The 26,482-nt window shown below is 41.9% G+C and overlaps 1 protein-coding gene across 15 annotated transcripts in view; it reads left to right on the forward strand.

The window, feature by feature from the left end:
* The window catches only part of LOC134339996 (uncharacterized), a 147,507-nt gene that overhangs the window by 37,356 nt on the left and 83,669 nt on the right, over positions 1 to 26,482 (forward strand). For all 15 annotated transcript variants that reach the window (XM_063036837.1, XM_063036838.1, XM_063036842.1 and 12 more), the window contains exons 7-11: positions 15,851 to 15,970; positions 21,641 to 21,913; positions 23,099 to 23,350; positions 24,025 to 24,291; positions 26,193 to 26,321. In XM_063036837.1, the coding sequence (XP_062892907.1) occupies positions 15,851 to 15,970; positions 21,641 to 21,913; positions 23,099 to 23,350; positions 24,025 to 24,291; positions 26,193 to 26,321 (1,041 nt within the window). The remainder of the gene's footprint in view (positions 1 to 15,850; positions 15,971 to 21,640; positions 21,914 to 23,098; positions 23,351 to 24,024; positions 24,292 to 26,192; positions 26,322 to 26,482) is intronic.

Consider the following 26,482-nt stretch of genomic DNA (forward strand, 5'->3'; position numbering starts at 1 on the left):
AATAAAAACATAGATATTCTTTATAATAGACCGAAAGGGTTTAGGCTGAAGCTACCGCTTATTACGCCTACACCTCTTACTTATACAACAACATATTTGGCGTCAATCATCACATGAAAACTGTCACTAACCCGTGACGGGTTATAGATCCAGCAGAAATGGAAAACACCTTCGGAGTCCAGTACTGCTATTAACTAATGGTATTTATTAGTAACTACGCAATACAGTAATATAAATGCAGGTAAATCAAACAGGTTAGCAATGAATATATATGTGTGTGTGTGTGTGTGTGTGTGTGTGTGTGTGTGTGTGTGTGTGTGTTTGTGTGTGCGCGCGCGCGGAAATATATGAAAATCAATCTCCTTCAAGTCTAGGGGTAAATAGATAGTCCTGCGATGATGAGTAAAGTTCAGTTCAGATCGTGGTATTGACTTGAGTAGTGATGCAGAAAGAGAGAGAGATAGGGAGAGATTGCAGTCTTCAGGTGAGCTGACGACGTCGAACTTCCCGTTGTCCTCCGAAATCCTTCAGAATTCACCGACTGTGACCACAGCAAATGGGACCGTTCTTCTGTGTAGGAGTTATCAACCCAGGCGAGGGTTGGTCACACAAATAACTCCCCACCGGTCACGCCATTTTCGCACTGCAAGAACCACTGATCGATCCTCCAAAATCCACTTCTCCTGCGGGCACAACAACGCTCATTCAGTGTCCAAAACCATGTCGTCTGTCCGTTTGTCATCTGACCTTCTATTTATCTCACAGTGCCGAACAATGGCTGTCCATCAATCAGCTCCTCCCCTCTCTCTCTCTCTGTAAGAATACAGAAGCTTAAAACCAGTGTCCTTGTAGAAGTGTAAACGTGCTGCAGAAAACCCATAACATCATCCAAAGCTGTCTTCCTCTCTGTCTCTCTTAAAAACAAGATATGGTTGTTAAGCAACTCTCTCTCTCTCGCTCTCTCTCTCCCTCGTTTCAAACGCACAGTTCATAGAGGTAATTCAGGACCCCGCCACATCCCCTTCCTCAAAAAAAATAATTTTAACGAAGGAAAATTTTTTGTTTAACTGAAAATTTCAGAGTTTGAAACAATACATATATAATCATCAGATGACAGAGCGAAAACGTGTACAATTTCTGGATAAACAATCAGCTGTAATATTGTCAGCACCTTCCACGTGTTAGATTTTTAAGTCATATTCTTGCAATATCAGAGTCCAATTGAACAATCGTCTATTCTTATCCTTCATCTTAGTTAGTAACACCAACGGATTGTGATCCGTGTAAACCACAAGTGGTCTCTCGGCAGGACAAACATCGAATTTAAAATGTTGTAAAGCCAGAATAAGTGCTAGCAATTCTTTTTCAACAGTGGAATATTTTTTTTTTCTGCTGCACATTACATTTCTTTGAGAAATAGGCTACTGGGTGTTCAATGTCATCTACTCCCTTTTGTAACAGTACTGCCCCAGCAGCTTCGTCACTATCGTCTGTTGCGATAGAAAATGGCTTGGCAAAAATCAGGTGCCTTGAGCACAGGATGATAACACAGGATGGTTTTCAGGCGATCAAATACGTCCTGGCAAAAATTACTACATATAAAACGTCTAGTCTTCCCTAGATGTTGTGTTAGGGGGAAAGCGATGTCAGCAAAGTTCTTGCAAAACTTACGATAATAGCCAACCATTACCAAAAATCTTCTTAAAGCTTTCTTGCCAGTCAGAACAGGAACCTCAGCAACAGCTTAAACCTTGGCCTGTAAAGGAGCCAGTTGGCCCTGGCCTACTACATAGCCAAGATATGTAACTGTGCCACGGCCAATCTCACTTTTAGCGAGGTTCACGGTAAGATTGGCCTTGGGAAGTCTGTCAAACAGGTTTTTTTTTCTACCGCTGCAATATGCTCTTCCCACGTGTTATTCCATACCACTAAATCATCAATATTTTCTAAACCTCTAATCACAGAATTCATCATTCTTTTAAATGTCCCTGGAGCATTTTTCATCCCGAAGAGTAAAACATTGTACTCATACAGGGATGGTGTCACAAATGCTGATATGTCTTTAGCTTACTCTGCACAGGAACACAGCAATATCCTTTTAACAAGTCGATCTTTGTAAGGTATTTAGCCTTTCCTGCTCTATCAATACAGTCATCCACTCTCGGGTTAGGATAAACATCTATCTTGGTTATTATACTGATTTTTCTGTAGTCAGTGCAGAATCCCATGCTACCGTCCGGCTTAGGGACAAGGACGCAGGGCGGCGCCCATTCTAAGGTAGAGGGCCTAATGATACCGGCTGTCAGCATGTAGCCAATTTATTTTTCATCTGTTTTGCTTTTCTCTAAGTTAATTCTGTAAGGATGCTGTTGAATGGGCTCCGCTGAATTTATAATGACGTCATGCACTGCACCGGTGCACCTTATTGGAATGTCAGGAAATAAATCATTATGTTTGCTAATTGGTTCCCGCAATTACTCTCTCTGTGCAGGCTCTAGATGGCAGACTTTATCAGCAAGGTCTTTCAAAATAGTGGAATTCTCAAGTCTTGTTGATACAATATTCAGCTTGGTAAAATGATCTTGTACCTCATTACCAAATTCCTCAGCCCCATTTGTTTCAATAACAGTATTTATTGGTACCGTCTCAGGATCATAATAGGGCTTCAGCATATTTACGTGTACCAGTTGGGTCACCTTCCTTTTGTCGGGAGTTTCAATAACATGATTCAAAGAATCAATTTTCTTAATTATGTGGTATGTTCCATAGAATTGTGCTTGGAGGGGTTTGGTCATAAGAGGGAACAGCACCAACATTTTATTTCCAACCACAAACACCTGCTCCCTCGCTCTCTTATCAAACCAATGTTTCATTTTAATTTGGGAGTTTCGCAGATTTTTCTTGGCAAGATCACAAGCTTCGTTAAGTCTTTCGCGAAGTTTTGAAACATAATCTAACACGGTGACACACACTTCTAGGTTAAACCATTGCTCCCTGAGCAAGGTTAGAGGTTCTTTGGGTCTATGGCCGAAAATTAGCTCAAAAGGGCTGAACTCCAGGGACTATTGAATGGTGCCTCTCACGGCAAAAAGTAATAAGTGTATGCCTTCATCCACGTCCTTGTCATTCTCATAACAGTTAGTTTTAATCATGGTGTTTGAAGTCGAATGCAACAGCTCCAAAACCCCTTGAGACTGCGGTTGGTAGGCAGATAACATATTTTGTTTAGCCCCCAGCTCAGAAACTATTTGCTGGAATGTACTTGAAGTAAAGATACTACACTAGTCAGATTGAATTTCTTTATGTAAACTTACCAGTGTGAAAATCTAGCTGAGTGTCTTTACCACAGTCTTGGTCTGGATGTTTCTGAACCTAGATGCAGCACACATAATTGTTGCAGGTACTGATGACCAGCTGCAGTATTTGGCAACGGGCCTACACAATGACCCTAGAAAAAGGTTCACCAAAAGCAGGTATCGGCCGAAGTAGTGCATTTGGGATGGCCTGGTTTGGTTTTCCCACCACCTCACTTTTATCACAGCCTCTGCAGTAATTGACAATATCTTTCCTCACGTCAGGCCAATAAAATTCCCTCACAATCCTGTGCACAGTCTTCTTTACTTCAAAATGTCCCCCGAAAGGCGTCTTGTGGGCCAGGTTTAAAATTTCAGCCCTGTAAACCTTTGGAACCACTACCTGATAAAATTTCAGTCCTGTAAACCTTTGGAACCACTACCTGATGCACAATAGCCCAATTCTCACTTGCAGGCACAGTGGCTGGTCTCCACTTCCTCAACAGCACCCCATCTTTAAGGTAGTATCCCACTGTATCTTTCTGAAGTTCATCCTCACAGAGAGCTGTCTCTTTTAAAGCCACAACTTCAGGATCTATATTCTGTTCCTCTATAAATTCCTTCCTCGATAAAGACAAGTCTTTCCTTTCCTTCTTGCTCTCCTCAGCCTTACTAACCTCTAAGTCCTGTTGGTATAGGGACGGGAGGAAAGTCTCGGATAAATCAACATTAGCATCGGCAGCCTTTTCGGACATGCTTCGGGACACTGCGCATGCGGGATACACATCAGCATCGATGGGAGGGTACTCAGTAGGTTTACTTGCAAGGTCATTACCGAGTAAGACATCAACATTGTCTATCGGTAGTTCAGATCGCACCCCTATTGTGATTGGTCTGGATTCCAAAATTATCCTATGCAAATATACGGCCTCAGTTTCTTTTCCAATGCCTTTGATAATACTTACTCCACCAGTCTCAGCACCAAATTCCATAACACTCTTTAATATCAGTGACTGAAAAGCTCCAGTATCTCTCCAGATTCCTACTGGAACTGGGGTTCACTCCTCCTTCACAGACACAAACTGATTTGAAATGTATCTCTCCAGTCCCTCTTGAACTCCGTCAGACCCCTCCTTCTTCAGCGGTGTTTTAACCGTCAGATCGCAGGCATTTGGAGTTTTCTCTCTCTTTTCCTCTTTCCCTTTTCATAGCAAAACAATTGGACGCCATATGACCAAGTTTCCCACAAAAATAATACTTGAAACTGGGAAATGTTCCCCCCGACTGCTTTCCTTCATCCTTACATTTGTCACTAGTCCCAGGCTTACTTTTTTGGTTTAGCCAGTGGATTATCTCTATTACTCTTTTGGTAATTCCTAGTGGGAAGAAAATCTAACTTTATGAGTTAAGGCATACTCGGTTGCTCATCTAGCAGTCTCTGATAGTGCCGCTGCCTCTCTCTCATCTAAATACTTCTTTATACGTTCAGAAACGCAACCATTAAACTGTTCAATCGGTACAAACTCCTTCAGGTTGTCAATATTTTCACTTGCCCCTTTGGAGGTACACCAACGATCAAAGTGCATCTGCATCTCACGTGCAAATTCTAAATACGTGCGGTCCCAAGGGTTCCTCAAATGTCGGAACCTTTTTTCTGTCTGCCTCTGAGACCAACTCGTAAACGTTAAGTACAGCACCTTTCACTACTTCATAATCATTTGCGTCTGCAACAGACTACGCCGAATAATCTCGTTGGGCCTTCCCCTTAATCACACTTTGTAACATAACCGCCCACTGATGTCTCGGCCAGTTCCGACTTATGGCCACTTTTGCAAAATGTAGGAAATACCTATCTACTTCTGTTTCCTCAAGTGGAAGTACCAAATTAATTTCTTGAGTACTATTAAACGGTACAACCGGCTCCCTTCTACAGCTTCGCACTGGAACCCCTTGCCGCACCAACTCCATCTCAAGCTGCCTCTTCTCCCCGTTTCTCTGCCTCATGAACCGTCTGCTTTTCTGCTTCATCAGCCTCCAGCTGTTTTAATTTCAATTTCCATCGTAACTGAACCTCAGCCCCAGAAAGTACCTTACCTTCAACGAATACCTCTAACACCTCCTCAGCAAACTTTCCCTGAGCTATATAACGCTGGGCTATTACCGTCTGTACCTGAGCTCTCCTTAGTCTTAATTTCTGAGCAATTGCCAACAGCACATCCCTTTTAGCATTATCCAACGCCTCAGGGGTTGGTCCTGCTACAAACTTACTATCCTCAAACTCCATTTCTGCTGACGTAGAAAACATAGAAAATAGGTGCAGGAGTAGGCCGTTCGGCCCTTCGAGCCTGCACCGCCATTTATTATGATCATGGCTGATCATCCAACTCAGAACCCCGCCCCAGCCTTCCCTCCATACCCCCTGATCTCCGTAGCCACAAGGGCCATATCTAACTCCCTCTTAAATATTGCCAATGAACTGGCCTCAACAGTTTCCTGTGGCAGAGAATTCCACAGATTCACCACTTTCTCTGTGAAGAAGTTTTCCTAATCTCGGTCCTAAAAGGCTTCAGACTGTGACCCCTCGTTCTGGACTTCCCCAACATCGGGAACAATCTTCCTGCATCCAGCCTGTCCAATCCCTTTAGGATTTTATACCTTTCAATCAGATCCCCCATCAATCTTCTAAATTCCAACGAGTACATGCCCAGTTCATCCAGTCTTTCTTCATATGAAAGTCCTGCCATCCCAGGAATCAATCCACACAAGCAAATCACAAGGGATTTTTGCCAATCAATTCAAACAAGCCCTCCAACCAATTTGTTCATATCACGGACGCAGGCCCAAATTTTCTCATGTACCCTGTGACGGGTTAAAGATTCAACAGCAATGGAAAACATTTTCGGAGTCCAGTATTGCTATTAACTAATGGTATTTATCAGTAACTACGCAATACAATAATATAAACGCCGGTAAATCACACGGGTGATCAATTAATGCATATATATGTGCATTCCCACCCTCCCCCCACCATTTGCATAGGGCCTCTGCCCCTTCCCTCTTCAGTCCTGACGAAGGGCTCCGGCTCGGAACGTTGACTGATCGTTTCCACGGATGCTGCCCGACCTGCTGAGTTCCTCCAGCGTGTTGTGAGTGTTGCTAGTGGCAAATAGATAGTCTTACGATGATGAGTAAAGATCAGTTCGTGGTATTGAGTTGAGTAGTGATGGAGAGAGAGAGTGAGGGAGAGATTTGAGTCTTCAGGTGAGCTGACGCCGTCGACCTTCCCGTTGTCCTCCGAAATCCTTTGGAAGTCACCGACTATGACCACAAGGGGACCGTTCTTCTGTGTTGGAATTATCAACCCAGGCGAGGATTGGCCACAGAAATAATTCCCCACCGGTCACGTCCTGTTCACACTGCGAGATCCACTGATAGATCTGCCTTTCGATCCTCCAAAAGCCACTTTTTCTGTGGGCACAACAAAGCTCATTCAGTGCCCAAAACCATGTGTTTTTCCGTTTATCATCTGACGTTCTACTTATCTCACCGTACCAGCTACTAGCTGTTCATCAACTAGCTCCTCCCCTCTCTCTCTGTAAGAATACAGAATCTGAAACCAGTGCCCACGTAAAAATGTAAACATGCTGCAGAAAACCCGTAACATCAACCAAATCTGTCTTCGTCTCTGTCTCTCTTAGAAAACAGATGTCGGTGCTAGATAACACACTCTCTCTCTCTTCAAAAGTACAGTTCATCGGGGTAATTCGAGACCCCGTCAGAAAACAAAAACATTATAATCTTTCAACACAAAATCCATTTCCAAGTATCATTTATTTACATTACTCCAATTCATTTTATATCATGTATATATGTTCATTAAGTTTTATTTAAATATTTTTAAACTTGTTAAATGTGGTGCATGTTTATAAATTCCCACTACAATTGTTCTATATATTCACCCCTTTGACTGAAATGCAACCATTTATTTTTTATATTTGTTCTTATCCTTGCTTTTGAAATATACATGTTCCTCTCAAATCATGTTGACCTTCTCTCATTTGAACAACCTTTGGATACTTTGTGATAGCTGTCCATTTTTTTACTTTTATACATAATTTGAATTACTTTGAAATCTACGAAAACTCTGAATTTTAAAGTGTTTAGTTGAACAAATAGCGGATTGGTTGGCTCATAATAACTTGTCTCATTTACAACTCGTATGACTTTCTTTCGGAGTAGAAAAAAATGACTTTGTATTTGTTTTGCATTAATTTCCCTATACCCCACTACACAGTAGGTCATGTATGGAACTTAAACTGAAGAGTATAATGTATACAAAGATTCCTGATTAAACAAATCTTGCGCTTTATACAGTATTGCAATAGATTTTAACATTTTTGCTTTGACATAATTTATATGTGGTTTCCAGCTTAATTTATTATCTATTAACACTCCTAAACTTTTGTTTCAGATACCTTATCAATTTCAACATCATTTATTCTCAGGTTACTATATGAGTTTGGTACACGGTTTCCAAATATTATGAATTTAGTTTTACTTAGATGCAGTAATAATTTGGTGGTATCAAACGATTTCTTTATAATTTTTAGTTCTTTCTCCACCGTGTACAAAAGTTGTTTCAGATGTTCCACACTACAAAATATAGTTGTATCATCAGCAAAGAATATATATTTTAATGTCTGAGAAACCATACATATATCGTTTATATACAAAATGAACAGCAATGGACCAAGCACTGAACCTTGTGAACCCCACAAGTTACCCGCCAAAGTTTTGAATTCGAGTTGTTTATATGTACATACTGATAACAGTTTTGCAAATAAGTACTTAACCAGTCATGTGCCACCTCCTAATACCATACCTTTCTAATTATTAGTTGTTCTATCTTGTGAAATGCTAAATTCTCAAATCAAGATCATTTGTTATCTTAAACCTTATAAGAGATTTAAGTGAGAATTAAGTGAGGGCGAAAGAGAATAAAGCTCACACACACAGACACACACACACGCACACACACACACACACACACATACCCGCTCACACACACACACACACACACACACACACACACACATACCCGCTCACACACAGACACACACACACACACACACACACACACACATACCCGCTCACACACAGACACACACACACACACACACACACACGCACACACACACACACACACACACACACACACACACACACACACACACACACATACCCGCTCACACACAGACACACACACACACACATACCCGCTCACACACACACACACACACACACACACACACACACACACACAGACTCGTTTCTGAACAAAGTTTACGAGAAATCACTCTGGGCTTCTTTAATTAACTGACTGACATCCATTTAAATCAGGAACGGGAACAGGAAAAAAAAATAACTGCACACGAGGTGATGAATTTATGAAAATTTCCTGATGCTGCTTCAAATAATTGCTCAACAAGGAAGTCATTCATGTGGAAGGAAGAAAACGGAAGATGTGATGGAGGAATGATATAGAGACAGAAAAGGAAAGATAGATAGAAGGGACAAATGAGAGAAAGCAAGGAATAAATGAATAAAATCTAAATGAAAGAATTAAAATTAAACATGCAAATAAGTAAATAGATTCACAGAGGTTCTGACGGAATGGACATAGCCTTTATCTGAACTAACCGATGTGACAAACAACACATTAAAGCTTACCAGGACACAGAGATACGAAACCCATTGGTTATCGAAGCACCAGTTGAATCCCCAATGAACCGTAGATCCCGAAATGTCCATTTACCTCAGATGATCCATTCCAATTAATCTGCATAAGTAAAGTAGTTGTAAATCTATATTTGTCGCTATAACGAACCTTTACATTTGAATATCAGTCTATCTGAACAAGTGTATATTCAATTGTGTTAGTAAAGCTGTCTCTACGTCTTGCTTATGTGTAATATTTATACATAGACGACACTTATATTGATAAGGTTACGTCACGATTTGCTATTATATCTTTCATCTCTGTTCTTCAATATCGCCACTCCAGTTGTTGATTTCTGAGAATGTTTATGCTGATTATTCTCACCCTCTTATTTCGCAAGACAATAGAGAAGTTGGTTTCAAAGGCAATGCCGATATCCATTTTACAATAAGCATTGACCTGAAGAAAACTATTTCTGAAATTCCTTCAGAAGTAATTTTGATATTCAGCAGCACGTGTTATGCTACATTTCTTTTGGATTGCAGATAACATTAATCTACTGAATCTTTCGTCTCTCGCTTTAAATATCGCTATTATAATAGTTGACTCACCAACGGCCCTCAGATGTTTTTACCTACACTATATCCCTTGACCTCTGGTGAAGTTATGAATCTCCCCAAGGTCACTCGACAGTTTCTTACGCCATAATGCATAATGCCCTTGACAGCTCAAACAGTATTAAGTATTTTAGAACATCGCACATAGTACATCGCACATAGGGAGAGTCAACATGGCTTTGCGCGTGGTAGGTCATGTTTGAACAATCTGTTGGAGTTTTTCGAGGAGGTTACTAGGAAAGTGGATGAAGGGAAGGCAGTGGATATTGTCTACATGGACTTCAGTAAGGCCTTTGACAAGGTCCCGCATGGGAGGTTAGTTAGGAAAATTCAGTCGCTAGGTATACATGGAGAGGTGGTAAATTGGATTAGACATTGGCTCGATGGAAGAAGCCAGAGACTGGTGGTAGAGAATTACTTCTCTGAGTGGAGGCCTGTGACTAGTGGTGTGCCACAGGGATCAGTGTTGGGTCCATTGTTATTTGTCATCTATATTAATCATCTGGACGATAATGTGGTAAATTGGATCAGCAAGTTTGCTGATGATACAAAGATTGGAGGTGTAGTAGACAGTGAGGAAGGTTTTCAGAGCCTACAGAGGGACTTGGACCAGCTGGAAAAATGGGCTGAAAAATGGCAGATGCAGTTTAATACAGACAAGTGTGAGGTATTGCACTTTGCTAGGACAAACCAAGGTAGAACATACAGGGTTAATGGTAAGGCACTGAGGAGTGCAGTGGAACAAAGGGATCTGGGAATACAGATACAAAATTCCCTAAAAGTGTCGTCACAGGTAGATAGGGTCATAAAGAGAGCTTTTGGTACATTGGCCTTTATTAATTGAAGTATTGAGTATAAGAGCTCGAATGTTATGATGCGGTTGTATGAGGAATTGGTGAGGCCGAATCTAGAGTATTGTGTTCAGTTTTGGTCACCAAATTACAGGAAGGATATAAATAAGTTTGAAAGAGTGCAGAGAAGGTTTATAAGGATGTTGCCGGGACTTGAGAAACTCAGTTACAGAGAAAGGTTGAATAGGTTAGGACTTTATTCCCTGGAGCGTAGAAGAATGAGGGGAGATTTGATAGAGGTATATAAAATTTTGATGGGTATAGATACAGTGAATGCAAGCAGGCTTTTTCCACTGAGGCAAGGGGAGAAAAAAAAAACAGAGGACATGGGTTAAGGGTGAGGGGGGGCAAAGTTTAAAGGGAACATTAGGGGGTGCTTCTTCACACAGAGAGTGGTGGGAGTATGGAATGAGCTGCCAGACAAGGTGGTAAATGCGGGTTCTTTTGTAACATTTAAGAATAAATTGGACAGATACATAGATGGGAGGTGTATGGAGAGATATGGTCCGTGTGCAGGTCAGTGGGACTAGGCAGAAAATGGTTCGGCACAGCCAAGAAGGGCCAAAAGGCGTGTTGCTGTGCTGTAGTTTCTATGGTTTCTATAGTTTCTACAGTACACCACATAACTTAACATTTTAGAGAGGATTTGTTCAGTGCAGGCAGGGTGGCGGATATGGTAGTGGACAATGTAAGATGTGAGAATTCACTGATAGTCTATCTGATGACGACATGTGCGGGAAGTGCAGCCAACTCGAGATCATGAAAGACCGCATCAAGGAGCTGGAGCACCAGTTAGATGAACTTCACATCATTCGGGAGGCAGAGCAATTGATAGATACGACTTTTGAGCAGGTACTTGCAATCAGGGTGCAGAATCCGGGAAGTAGATGAGTGAACACCGAAAGAGGTAAAAGAAGTAGAAAGTCAGGGCACAGCCACCCTCTGGACATTCATCTCAGCAACATATATTCCTTGGATACTGCTGTAGTCAATGATTTATATAGGTAAGGCAACAGCAGCCAGACCAATAGTACTGTGATTGGCTCTGAGCCTCAGAAAAGTATTTTTAAATCAGGCGGAGCAATAGTCAAAGAGGACTAGACAGTTAAGAGGACTGATAGGACATTCTGCGGCAGCAGAAGAGACAACAGGATAGTGTGTTGCCTCCAGGGTGCGAGGGTCCGTGATGTCTCTCAGCGGTTACAGAATATATTTCAAGGAGACGAGGAACAGCCGGAGTTCGTGGTACATATTGGTACCAATGCAATATGCAGGAGAGGGGTGGAGGTCCTGCGCAGTAAGTTTAGGGAGTTAGGAAGCATACTGTAGAGCAGGACCTCCAAGATCTTAATCTCCGGATTACTCCCAGTCTGACGTGCCAGTGTAGGTCAGAACAGGAAGATGCCGCAGATGAATGAGTGGCTGGGGAGTTGGTGTAAGGGGCAGAGTTTCAACATCTTCACTCATTGGAAAGTTGTCTGGGGAAAAAGTGACCTGTACAAGTGACACACATCAAAGTTGCTGGTGAACGCAGCAGGCCAGGCAGCATCTATAGGAAGAGGCGCAGTCGACGTTTCAGGCCGAGACCCTTCGTCAGGACTAACTGAAGGAACAAGTACAAGTGAGACGGGTTTCACCCGAACTGGCGGGGAACCAATATCCTGGGAGGGAGATTTCCTAAACCTGGGAAGGGTTTAAAATAGATAGGCAGAGGTTGGAAACTGAATTGAAGACCCAAGTGTGGGACGGTTGGCGGACATGTAATGACATATTGTAAGGAGTTTATGCGGAAAGATAGGCAGACGATAGTGTATAAAGACTGCAACTATATGGTTTGAGATCTGTCTATATTAATGCAAGTTGCGTTTTTTGCAAGGCAGATGAACTTATAGCTTCGATCAATAGGTAGAAATATGATGTTGTGGCTTTTACAGAGACCTGAATGACTCGGGACAGGAATGGCTGCTGCGTGCCCCGGGCTTTAGGTAGGGAGGCAAAAGATGTGCGGGAATTACACTACTAATCGTGCGAAAGTCAAAGTAAGGAAGGGTCAATAACTCGACTGCATGTTTTTGTAGATGGCCTGATAGTAACACAGATATCTAGAGGCAGATTTTGGAAGGGGGCTATAATACTAGGGTTGTTGTGATCGGCAATTTTAACTTTCCTACCATTGACCAGTATCTTCTTCAAGCAAGGGATTTAGATGGGATGGCGTTGGTCAGGTGTGATAAGGAGAGTTTCCCGAGGCAATACCTGGTTAAGCCAACTAAAAGAGTGGCTGTACCTGAATCGCTGTTGGGAGGTGAAACTCAGCAGGTGTCAGGTCTCTCGGTGGGAGAGCATTTTGGAGGAAGTGATCACAGATCGTTCCCGTTTTCCATAGCGCTGCAAAAGGATTGGAGCAAAGCATTTGTCGGGGTGGGGGTTGGAAATAATTGTAGTACAGGGAAATATGACGCTATTAGGCAGGAATTTGGGAACATAAATTGGGAGCAGATGTTCTCAGGGAAATGCAGGGCAGAAATGTGAAAAATTATCAGGGAATATTGACATGGCCTTCTGCGTAGGCATGCTGCATTGAGGCAGAGAAACGATGGTAAAGTAAAAGAACCATGGTGTACAAAGAATGTAGAAAAGCTATAAAAAAGAAAAGAGTTTACAAAAAGTTCCAGAAAGTTCCACTGATAAAGCTCTAAATATTACAAGGGTGTCAGGAAGGAGCTGAATAATTAAGTTAGTGGAGCTAGAAGGAGACACGAGAAGGCCTTGGCGAGCGCGGTTTTGGAAAACACCAAGGCGTTCCAAAAGTATGTGAAGAGCAAGAGGATGTGTTGGCATAGGACCAAACAGGAGTGAGAGTGGAAACAGGTGCAAAGAACGGGAGGAGGTTGCGGCGATACTTAATGAATAATTTACTTCAGTATTCACGAGTGAAAGGCAATTACAGTGGACTGAACCGCTTGAATGTATAAAAATTAAGGAAGAGGATAGGTTGGACTTTTTGAAAGGTATTAAGTTAGAAAAGTCATTGGAACCAGGCGAGATATACCCAAGCTATTGTGGGAAGAGAGAGAGGAGATTGCTGAGCCTCTGGCGATGATCTTTGCATCATCAACAGGACCGGGAAAAAGTCCCAGAGGACTGGACTCTTTCAAACATTATTCTCTTGATCAAGAAAGGGAGTAGAGATACCCCAGGAAATTATTGAGCAGTGAGTCTTACTTCAGTGGTGTGAAAGTTGTTGGAGAAGATCTTGAGACGCACTTTGATGAACATTTGGAGAAACATAATCTGATTCGATAGAGTCAGCAAAGATCAGGTCATGTCTTACGAACCCGACTGAATTTTTGATGAAGTAACAAAACACGTTGATTAAGGTAGAGCACTAGATGTAGTAAATATGGATTTCAATAAGGCATTTGGTAGCTTTCCCCATGCAAGGCCGGTTCGAAAGCAATGAGGCACGAGTTCCAGGGAGACACTGCTTTGTGGATCGAGAACTGGCTAAACCAGAGAAGGCAAACTGTGGTTATGGGTGGTTAATATTCTGCATGGAGGCCGGTGACCGGTGGTGTTTCGCAGGAATCTGTTCTGGGATCCCTCCTCTTTGTCATTTTAATTTTTTTTTTTAAATTGCATAGGGAAGTGGATGACTCAATGACTTCGTAAGTTTGTTGATGACTCAATGGCTGGGGGGTGTTGCGGATAGCCTGACGTGATGGACGGAGTTAAATCCATTTACGTGTGAAGTGGCTAATTTGAGGATGTCAAATTTAAAGACAAAATATAATATTAATAATTAGACTCTTGGCAGTGTCACGATCAGCGATATCTTGCTGTCTATGTCCACAGGACATCCAAAGGCCCTGCGTAGGTTGACAAGTTGTTAAGAGGGCGTATGGTAATTTGGCCTTCACCAACCGTGGGGTTGCGTTAAAGAGCCGCGAGGTAATGTTACTACAGCTATGTACAGCTCTATCTCCTAAGGATAAAGGGGAAGTCTTTTCGGACCGAGATGAGGAAAAACTTCTTCACACAGAGATTGGTGAATCTGTGGAATTCTCTGCCACAGGAAACAGTTGAAGCCAGTTCATTGGCTATATTTAAGAGGGAGTTAGATATGGCCCTTGTGACTAAAGGGATCAGGGGGTATGGAGAGAAGGCAGAGATAAGGTTCTGAGTTAGATGATCAGCCATGATCATACTGAATGGCGGTCAGGCTCAACGGGCCGAATGGCCTACTCCTGCACTTTTTTTTTTTGTAATGTTTATATACTGCCGTAGATAGAACCGACTTGGAGTACTGTGCTCCGTTTATTTCACTTCACGATAGGATGAATACTATAGAATAGGGGAGAGAATTTACACAGATGTTTTCTGAATTGGAGAGCATTCCTTATGAGAATAGGCTGAGAGAACTTGGAGTTTTCTCCACGGAGTGACCGACGATGAGATCTGACCTGCTAGAGCTGTATGTGATGATGAGAAGCATTGATCGTGTGGGTAGCCGGAGGCTTTTTTCCCAGAGATGAATGAGTTAAAACGAGGGGGAATCGCTTAAAGATGCTTGGAACGAGGTACAGGGTGGATGCCAGAGATAGGTTCTTCAGGCTGTGAGTGGTACATGCGTTGAATTCGTTGCCAGCGAGAATGGCAGGGACAGATTCAACAGAGTCTTTTGAGAGTCTGTTAGACAGGTACATGGAGCTTTGAGGTAGGGAATGCAGTAGGAAAATACTCGGCAGATTCGAGGGTAAGGTACATATTCGGCACAACATTTTGGGCCAAACGACCTGTAATGTGTTGTAGATGTTCTATGTTTCCCTGTTTTATTTAATGATTCTATGCTTCTACCCACCAAGCCAGACACAAATCATTAGCTCTGGACAAGTTTGTATTTGCTTGCATACTGATGTGACTATTTCTATACAGTATGTATTGCATTTATTTTATCCTGTGTCTTAAACTTTTTTCTTTATTTAATTACCTATGTTTAAGAATATTTAATGGAATTAGTCCAATCACTGAATTAAAACTTCTATCACTAAATAATATTTCAATAGGTACTTGGATTAAAATAAACGGTTCAGAACGTTGTGGTAGAAACGCAGCAAAATGGGATGACTGAGATCAAAAGTGCTTGGTTGTGTCCAATATACCACAGCAGAGACATGAGCACAGAGGGAAAACACCAAGAAAAAAGCATTGGGCAAGCACTTCTCCTCATGTGTTCCGGTGTGCCCGTTCATAGATATAGATGCAATCCTTCAGTTTTTCTTATCGCTTTAATTCGTTACCAAATATATAACTATTTGTCGAATTTTATTGCACTTTCCTTACTGACATTTCTCCAAATCAATGTTCTAGCAAGTACGCCGGCTGCAGATTACGCCGACGAAATGAAACACGGCCAGAAAAACAGGAACGGAAATTACAACCAGCTATCGGAAGCGTTTGAGGCCGGAGATGTTAACGTGGATCAAGAAGGTAAGAGAGTGTCTAATATAGTAGGCAACATTGTTTGCGGCAGTGAACCAAGCAGAATGATTGAAGATCGAACATCGACAAAAAAAAAAGAAGAGCATGACTCAACGGAAATAAGCCAATGTATGTCTGTTGATTATTTTCGGCCTACGTGGTTTGAGAACGCTATCGTAATGAATATACATGTGAGTGAACACAGTCTTACTTGTCAATCAGAGGAGAAGAGGTGCTTATGCATTTTCACGCTACACTTAACGCCAAGCCGCTCATTTTTTATTTTTCGTGAACCACCACTCTATTGTATCTGGCTGAATTGCTACTCTTACTCATCTACCTTTTCTTCGGGTACAATCACTTTTTTTTCCCCCACAGACCACGGTATTGTCATGGACACGCCATGGTCCCCAGCTATGCTTGCCCTGTCTTTTGGCTACGTGGAACAGTCAATGATCAAGCCTTCCATAGTAAAATATATCTCCAGCTCTGTCTGTTGTGATATTAACAGCTGAATTTCTGCTGCATCATGCACGCACACTAAGTTCGTCAATTTCATTAACGTGGCCTCCAACTTACACCCTGCTCTTAAATTACAGTGGTCTATTTATGACACCTCCCTCACCGTTCCAGTTCTCTTTATCTCCATCTCTGAAGACAAAGTATCTACATAAGTTTTAGAAACATCCCGATTTCACCAGGCTACGTTGACCATGCATCCACCCACCTTGCCCTTCATTTGTGCCACATCTGTTCCAAGGATGAGTCGTTTATTCATCCAGGCTATCAGATATTCCCTCTTACTTCAAAGAATGCGGTTTCCCTTCCACCACATTTGATGCAACCCTCAGCCCCATCTCTTCTTTCCCCAAAATGGCTGCGTTCACTCCATCTTGCTAATCTGTTAGCAGGGATAACGTTCTTCTTGGGGTCGTCCAATGTATCTAGTGTTCGCGATGCGAACTCCTCTCCATTGATCAAGTGGGACTCAAATTGGGGGATTGCGTTGACAAGCACGTCTGCTCCATACTCCCCCTGCATAATTTCCGGCCACATTCTCATCCGATATATTGGCCCATGCACTTTTCTTTCGACATGATGAGAGCACACGGAAGCCAGAGAAGCAAAAAACTCTTTCTCTGATTGAGTAGCATCTGCAGTCTTGAATAATGTTTTTTCCTTTACTGTAAAAAACATATTTCAGTCCCGCTTCTCGCTCGTTAAATTCTCCACGATGTCATATTGACTCTTCTCCATATCTCCCAATCACCTCCAACTGATGCTCATTTTGATTGGCTTCCAATCATTTCCAATCTCTTAGAACCATAGAACCATAGAACCCTACAGCACAGACAACAGTCCATTCGGCGTTTCTAGTCTGTGCTGAAACATTATTCCGCTTGTCCCATTGACCTGCATCCATCCATAACGCTCCAGGTCTCACCCAATCATGTATCTATCCAATTTATTCTTAAAACCTGAGTGAGCCCGCATTTACCACGTCAGATGGTAGCTTGTTCCACACTCCCACCACCCTCTGTGGGAAGAATTTCCCCCTAATGTTTCAACTAAACCTTTCCTTTTTCACCCTAGACCCATGTCCTCTTCTATTTGTCTCTCTTAATCTAAGTGGAAAGAGCCTAGTCACACTTACTCTGTCTATACCCCTCATAAGTTTGGAAACCTCTCTCAAATCTCGCCTCATTCTTCTCCGCTCCAAGGAATAAAGTTCTAACCTGTTCAATCTTTCCCTGTAACTCAATAGCTGAAGACCCGGCAACATCCTGCACTTCTCTGCACTCTCTCAATCTTACTAATATCTTTTCTGTAGTTAATTGACCAGAATGGTACACAAATCTCCAAATTTGGCGTCACTAATGTCTTATGCAACTTCCCCATAACATCTCAACTCCTTTACTCAATACTTCGATTTGTAAATGCCAGGATGCCAAAAAGCCGTCTTTGCAACACTGTCTACCTGTGACGAGGCTTTCAGGGAATTATGTATCTGACTCCCAGATCTCTTTGTCCCTCCGCACTCCTCAGTCCCTTACCATTTACTGTGTATGTCCTACCTTGATTTGTCCTTCCAAAATGCAACACCTCACACCTGTCTGCATTAAATTCTATCTGCCATCTTCCGGTCCATTCTTCCAGTTGGTCCAAATCCCTATGCAAGCTTTGAAAGCCTTCTTCGCAGTCCACAACGCCTCCAATCTTAGTGTCATCAGCAAACCTGCTGATCCAATATACAGCATTATCATCTAGATCATTGATATAGACAACAAACAGCAATGGTCCCAACACAGATCACTGAGGCACACCACAGGCCTCCACTTTGATAAGCAATCATCCACTACCACGCTCTGTCTTCTCCCACACACAGAATTTCGAATCCAGTTTACAACCCCTCCATGGATACCTAGTGTCTGAACCTTCTGAACTAACGTCTCATGTGGGACCTTGTCAAACGCCTTCCTAAGGTCAATGTAGACAACATCCACAGCCTTTCCGTCGTCTACTTTCTTGGTAACCTCCTCGAAAATCTCTGCAAGATTAGTTAAACAGGATCTACCACACACAAAGCCAGCTGACTATCCTTAATCAGCCTTCGGCTGTCCAAATCTTGTATATCCGATCTCTCAGAATCTCTCTTCTCCTATGTAATTCATTGTTCCCCAGTCCTGTTCCTTTCCCAACCACCTGGAGTCACTTCTCATCTTTTTTGATCGTCCCGCTTCCCATTCTCCAAACCTTTTTCATTCTGGCCTTGCTTTCCCGAACTTGGTTTCCGCTTGAAGTTTCATTTCCCTAGATGCTGCCTGATCTATTAAGATCGAGTAGCATTGTGTGTGTTTTTCTCCGTATTTTACTTTTCATGGTTGTTTTTCTACTAAATGACTCTCATTTAAGAATGGTCGTAAACATTTCTCGTTCGTTTATACAAAAAGAATGGCGAATTGAAGACAGTAGAGAATCTAGGGAGTTTGGCATTTGAAATACTACTCTAAAGTAAGGGGGTATAGAGGTACGGTTTTTGTGGTTACGCCTCTCTGCAACAACGACTTGAGCACGTTTCTGAATGAATTCTTCTCATATGACGCGAACGGTTAGATTTTTCCGCCGTACACTGATGTTCCCCACCCGCGAATTGGCCTCGATAACTTATTCCAGTTAAGGTGTGAATGTTGGAATTGGGGACATAGCGTGTGGAGTAGTGCAGAGAGTGCAGAGTTTGTATGTTCCTGTCATGATTAAAGGCAAAGTGAATAAGAATAAGGAACTTTGGTTCTCGAGGGATATTGGATCTCTGATAAAGAAGAAGAGAGAGATGTTTGACATGTATGGGAAACAGGGAGCAAATAAGGTGCTTGAGGAGTATAAAAAGTGCAAAAAATACTTAAGAAAAAATCAGGAGAGTTAAACGGAGACATGAGGTTGCTTTGGCAGTCAAGGTGAAGGATAATCCAAAGAGCTTCAACAAGTGTATTACGAGCAATAGGATAGTCAGGGATAAAATTGGTCCTCTTGAGGATCAGAGTGGTCGGCTATGTATGGAAGCAAAATAAAGCAAGGGGGAGGGATCTTAAATGTTTTTGCGTTTGTATTTACGAAAGAAGCTGTCATGCAGTCCATGGAAATAAGGCAAACAGGTACTGAGGTCATGGAACCTATACAGATTGAGTAGGAGGAGGTGCTTCCTATCTTGAAGCAAATCAGAGTAGATAAGTCCCCAGGTACTGACAGGATGTTCCCTCGGACCTTAAAGGAGACTATTGTTGAAATTGCAGGTGCCCTGGCAGATATATTTAAAATGTCGGTATCTATGGGTGAGGTGCCAGAGGATTGAAGGATAGCTCATGTTGTTCTATTGTTTAAAAAAGGATCTAAAAGTAATCCGGGAAATTATAGGCCGTTACGTTTGACGTCGGCAGTAGGTAAGTTATTGGAAGGAGTACTAAGAGATAAGATCTACAAGCATTTGGATAGACAGGGACTTATCAGGGAGAGTCAACACGGCTTTGTGCGTGCTATGTCATGTTTAACAAATCTATACGATTTTTACGAGGAGGTTACCAGAAAAGTAGATGAAGGGAAGGCAGTGGATATTGTCTACATGGAGTTCAGCAAGGCTTTTGACAAGGTCCCGCATGGGAGGATAGTTATCAAGATTCAGTGGCTAGGTATACATAGAGAGGTAGTAAATTGGATTAGACATTGGCTCAATGGAAGAAGCCAGAGAGTGATAGTGGAGGATTACTTCTCTGAGTAGAGGCCTATGACTAGTGGTGTGCCACAGGGATCAGTGCTGGGTCCATTGTTATTTGTCAGCTATATCAATGATTTGGACGATAATGTGGTAAATTGGATCAGCAAATTTGCTGATGATACAAAGATTGGAGGTGTAGTGCACAGTGAGGAAGGTTTTCAAAGCTGGAAGAGGGATTTGGACCAGCTGGTAAAATGGGCTGAAAAATGGCAGATGGAGTTTAATACAGACAAGTGTGAGGTATTGCACTTTGGAAGGACAAACCAAGGTAGAACATACAGGGTTAATGGTAAGGCACTGAAGAGTGCAGTAGAACAGAGGGATCTGGGAACACAGATACAGAATTCTCTAAAAGTGGCGTTACAGGTAGATAGGTTCGTAAAGAGAGCATTTCGTATATTGGCCTTTATAAATGAAAGTATTGATTTTAAGAGTTGGAATGTTATGGTGAGCCTGTATAAGGCCTAGGTGAGGCCGAATCTGGAGTATTGTGTACAGTTTTGTTCACCGAATTACAGGAAGGATATTAATAAGGTTGAAAGAGTGCAGAGAAGGTTTACAAGGATGTTGCCGGGATTTGCGAAACTGAGTTACTGAGAAAGGTTGAGGAGATTTGGACTTTATTCCCTTGAGCGTACAAGAATAAGGTGTGATTTGATAGAGGTATATAAAATTATGATGGGTATAGATAGAGTGAATGCAAGCAGACTTTTTTCAACTGAGGCTGGGGGAGAAAAAAACAGATGTCATCGTTTAGGGGTGAAGGGGGAAACATTTAAAGGTAACATTAGGTGGGGCTTCTTCACACAGAGGATGGTGGGAGTGCGGAATGAGCTGCCAGGTGAAGTGGTAAATGCTGGCATACTTTTAACATTAAAAAAATCACTTGGAACAGGTACATGGATGAGAGGTGTACTGAGCGATATGTTCCAGGTGTAAGTCAGTGGGACTAAGCAGAAAAATGGTTCGGCAAAGCCAAGGAGGGCCAAAAGACCTGTTTCTCTGCTGTAATGTTCTATGGTTCTATGGTTCTAGTCGATGTTAGGTGAGGTAAATGTGCCAAGGAGAAGGTATGATTAATGTTCACCTCTTGTAAATTGATGCTTGATGTTCAATATCAACTCACTCAACTCATTGCCCAGAAGTGTGAGGCAAAGATACTCGCATGAGGAATGCCGGCTATGTCCTGTTTCAGTCTGCCTCTATCAAAAGCGTCGACAGCTAGTTCACGAGTTTGAAACTATGTAAATGAATACCGGTACTAAAGCCAGTGAGAGACGCATGCCGATTTTATATATGATAGGTTTTAATCATATAAATACCGCTAGTTCGGCAGTCACCGCACCCGATAATGAAAATGTTTTGTTTCAGATGTCACTTTCCTGCTGCATGTTAAACTTTCTATGCAGGGACCGGTGGGACCTCTCGCAAAATGGCGGCAAAGAGCGGCGCAGAGATAAAAGGACAACATCCCAGCGGAAATGAATCTGATAGAAATAAAGTACAAAATAAAAAACGTAAAGATGATACTGCAGGTAAAGCGGAAACACGGCCTGCCAAAGATATCCACGGCGCTGGGAACGAAAATGAAATGAAGTTCAGAGAAAAATCTAGTACAGATCCAGCATCTACCGTACAGGAGGGGCATCTAGGCATATCGGTGGATGGAAGAATTATAGAAGGTGAGTTTGCTTCCATCCGGTATTGACTGTTATTATTTCGATTGAACTTAAATTGGCGTTATGTTGTGTGAATAGAAGAAATTAACTACTGCATGAACACTGCAAATCAGGCAGCATCTCTGGAGGAGAACAAAATGCTCCCTATGCACACAGGGTTTCACGAGCAGTAGAATATGTGCTGTAAACTGTGTCGTGATCGATGTTAGATAAGACAATGCGCAAGAAAGGGGAGGTGGGTTGAAAAGTGTAGAATCTAGCAAATTGGTGCTTGATCCCTCATTCCAACTCTTTGACACATTGCCTCCCTGTGTCACTCGTAGATACTGGCTTAAATAATGCGAGACATCCTCTGTTCTGTCTGCCCTGTCATAAGCGTCGACGGATGGAGTACAACAAATGCAATCTGGTGGAGTACAATCACTCATTGATACCTCTTCAGCCAGCATCCTTCCTTAAATGGATTAGAGACAGTTAAATGTTGAAATGATGTAAAGGAATAACTGTACTAAAACCCGTTAGAGAGCCAATCCCAATAATACAAGGGAATAAGACAAAAGCAAATACAGTGCGAATATAAAACGCTTGAATGCACTGCAGTGAAATGCTCAACCATTGGAAAACGCTGAAAATTCACAGACTTTAGTGATAAACCTTTCTACGCAAAGACAACATCGTACTTGATGTTCAGCGACATCTTTGGGTGCTTCCAAATTCATTCTATTTTTGTTTCAAATAAATGTCTACATATTCGTTTTCTCTCTTTTTAATTGCTTTTCATCTCTCTGTTTGTAATCGCAATCCATCAGACAATTCGTACATGCATCACAGTGTTCCCATTGGAGATATTATACTATTTCCAATAGCTTAGATATGTGTATATCTATATCTACATCTACCTATTCTTTATATATATATATATACAGAGAGAGAGAGAGAGAGAGAGAGAGAGAGAGATAGTATTGTACATAAGTGTATTGTTTTTTTCATCCTTCATTCGCCCTGCTTTTGATTTTGCTTCAAACTAAACATCACAGGATGTGCAATGTTTGTCGTTGTTATTTTTCTATGCGATTCACTGTCGTACACATTCTTATTTATTAAGTAATTCCAACGTCGTTGTTGCTAACAGTCACAGTCCAGTGAAACTATTGAAGTTAACCTGAGCTTTACATCTCCTCCATGAAGGTTCAGGTTGGGCCACGGCGGAAGCTCCCGCAATGTCCGATGTTCATGTCAAAGAAGATAATGAAAGCAGAAAGAGGTGGAGTAAATCTACCAGTGACAATTTCGGAAACGGCGAGGGGAGGAGATCCAACAAAGTTCACAGCAACTCTTCGGGAAAAAACGACGGCGGAGGCGACAGAATTGATGAAGGTCGAAAAAGAATGCTACTGGATGAAAAAAGTGACGCTTCTGCTGCGAACAAACCTGTTATTGGTGAGTGGTGAAACACGCACAAAATGCTGCAATAACTCCCCAGGCCAGGTAGCATCAATGGAAGAGTACTCCCGACTTCTCGGGCGATATTCTTTTGAGTCGATCTCTGAGACAACAGGATCTGGAAAGGGAGAGGGAAGACGCCAGAAGGATAAAAGGTGGCGAGAAGGGGAAGGGGGACATCCAAAATGATGAGAGGCGAAGCCAGACGGGTAGCGAAGGTAAATTTCTGAAGATGAATTATTCTAATAGAAGTCCTAATGAAGCAACTCGGCCCGAAACGTCGAATGTGCTTTTTTTCCGATCATTGCTCTCTGACTTGCTGAGTTCCTCCACCATTTTATGTGTGTTGTCAGATTTAGAGTGTCTACAAATTTTATTTTGATTGTGGTTGGTGAGTATGTTGCGTTCAATTTTAGACAAGTAGTCGTCATTTAATTTCGGAAATTAAATATGACAGGCAAGTCTTTGAGAGGAAATTGTCTGTTTCTTCCGTACCATATTACTTAAATCCGAACTTGTGATCAGAGCATCAGAATCAATACTATGTAGATATGTTAAGAACTGGCTCGTAGCCTACTGGATTCGACATCGCACGTTCATTTGTAGTTGTGTGTCAATTCCGTCTCTATTGGTATGTGATCAAAAATATCGGTGTCATTCGCTATTTACAGAAAACGGAGCAGCGAAAAACTGCCAAAATATCGGAATCCCTCTTGGAATTGTTGTCCTGTTGATAATGGGAGCAACCATCGGATGCCTGGGTACTATCTGCTGTTTTAAAAAGATATATAATCGGCACGGTTATCAGCGCTCTGCAGGGGAAATGTCCACCCCTTCTAGACATGAAGTCAGGCGACACGACGTAACCAGTAAAGGTCGACGACAAACATCTCGGAGCAAACAAACAAGCATATATGCTGCGTTCAAATCCACAGTTGGTGAGTGAGTTGTACTCTGGATCAATTTTACCAATCACTTCTTACACAAAAATATATAAAAAAGTATTGCTGATGATCACCTCAGAGGATACTGATGGATGTAGCATTAAATGATTTATTTGGAAAGATCGGAAAATTCGTGCAGTTAGGGGAGTAGACATATATTTGAAAGATAATTTAAGCATGAGGCTGCTAGCGATAGGAAATGATTCGCAAATTATTATAGGTACCCGACTGATAACTGGAAGAAAAGAAGGATCAATGAATAACATTGGCGGATGTCATCGGCAACTCGATCAGAATATTAGAAAAGCAAGTTCTGAGCGTGATGTTATAGTTATGGGAAACCTGAATGGGAGAACATAGTGGCTAATGGATCACAGGAACAGTTCAGTTATTATATAATCATTCTTTGACGCAACATGTAAACAACACCAGAAAGAACGATTTGAGTTTCTGTAACAACCAGGAAAGCATTTTGAGCATGGAAGTTGTTGAGCCTTTAGGAAAAAGAGATGATAGTCTCTAAGTACTTTCGGAGAGTATATCAGTAAAAAAAAACAAACAAGGTCATTACATTGAATTTAAGAAAGGCAATATTTACGCAGATGTAGCAAAGACTTCAGAAGGTAAACTTAAACGAACTGCATGACGTTGAGTCATTTGAGAAACAATGGGGTCGATTTAAAGTGCTTATACCGACAGTGCAGGAAACGCTCATACCGAAGGTCAGGGGAAACAATATAAACAATACATCAACTACCTGGATGAATAAACATATACATAAAAATTGTTGAAGGGAAGAGAGCTATATAAAGAATACAGAAGTTAACCCAAGGGGATACGCAAAGATGAGAACTATAGTCAAGAGGGATATTCGGACTTCCAAAGGTCATGTTGAAAAAGATATTGCTGATAATGCTGCCATTGACCCCATGATATGTTTTCAATACTTTATTGCTTACGTTATTCAGAAAAGGACGAAGTGGATACACTTAATTCATATTTTACTAAAATATTCACCTGCAAAGATGTTAGCAGTATGCTAGTGAGTGCCGGGACAAATCGAGTTGTTTTAAGGGACTTAGGGATCGTAGAAAGTGAGGACCTGCTTCAGCTGAAAGAGCCGGACAGCTGACGAGGGGTGATATGTAAGTTCGTGGCCACAGGTAGAAGGAGTCAATGTTAGAAAACCTAGCGCAGGGTGGTCAACCTTTTACATCCCGTGCGGCATTTTCATCACGCATGAGTTCAGATGCGCCATACAACTCTCGTATACCCACAATTCTTGTACAAATGATAATACAGAACTCGAGAGTGAAAAAAATCCGCATCTGAACTCGTGCGAGAAAAAAAAAATGACGCATGGAATGTAAAAGGTTGGCCACCCCTGACCTAGAACATTTATTTTTCAACAGGGTACCCTTTGACATTTACACAGTTAGTTCTGCGGCCCTGGAGCATACAGACCTTGGAACTCCAGTAAGTGTCAACACCAGGGGTGATTGCTAAGTTCGCGGCCTATGGTTGAAGAAGATGAGTTATACAGCTCTCGTTACATGCACATGTAGTTCAGCTCTCTGAGTGATTACGCAGGAGGTTTGAAGTTAGCAACTCAGCCTTCTAAGATACGGCTGAATTGTTCAAAATCATTCAGGGTATGAGTAAGGTAGGTGCTTCATGCTATTTCAAAATGAATACATCAAGGACTTCATGGGGTCACAGGTGAAAACAATCGCCTCCTTCTTGAACAAATGAGGATTCAACTCCCTCCTTTAAAATGTTCAAATGGGACGTAGATTGAGGGACCGAATTTTCAGGCACCTCTGCTGTATACGCCAAGAGAAGCATTTCCAGGTATCTAACCGTTTGAATCTCTATTCCATCCCTGTCCAACACAGACATAAAAGAGCATAGTGCCACCGGAAATGAAACAGACAGACAAAAAGTACAAGATACAGCAATGGAAGATGCTGTCGACAATGTGAAAAGAAGTGCTGGCGAAGTTGCGCACCGTGCTGATAATAAAGGTAAGGGGGGAATTTTAGAATCACACCATACTAAAGTGCAATATGTCTGACAGTTTTCTCTCAGGATTACAGCGTATTGCCGAATCTTTGATGTATCATTGAGTCACCGTACGGGTTCACACGTGAAATTACCCGGAAAAGCAATTCAGATATAAATACAC

This window comes from Mobula hypostoma, chromosome 31 (genome assembly GCF_963921235.1).
Source record: "Mobula hypostoma chromosome 31, sMobHyp1.1, whole genome shotgun sequence".
Lineage (NCBI taxonomy): Eukaryota > Metazoa > Chordata > Chondrichthyes > Myliobatiformes > Myliobatidae > Mobula > Mobula hypostoma.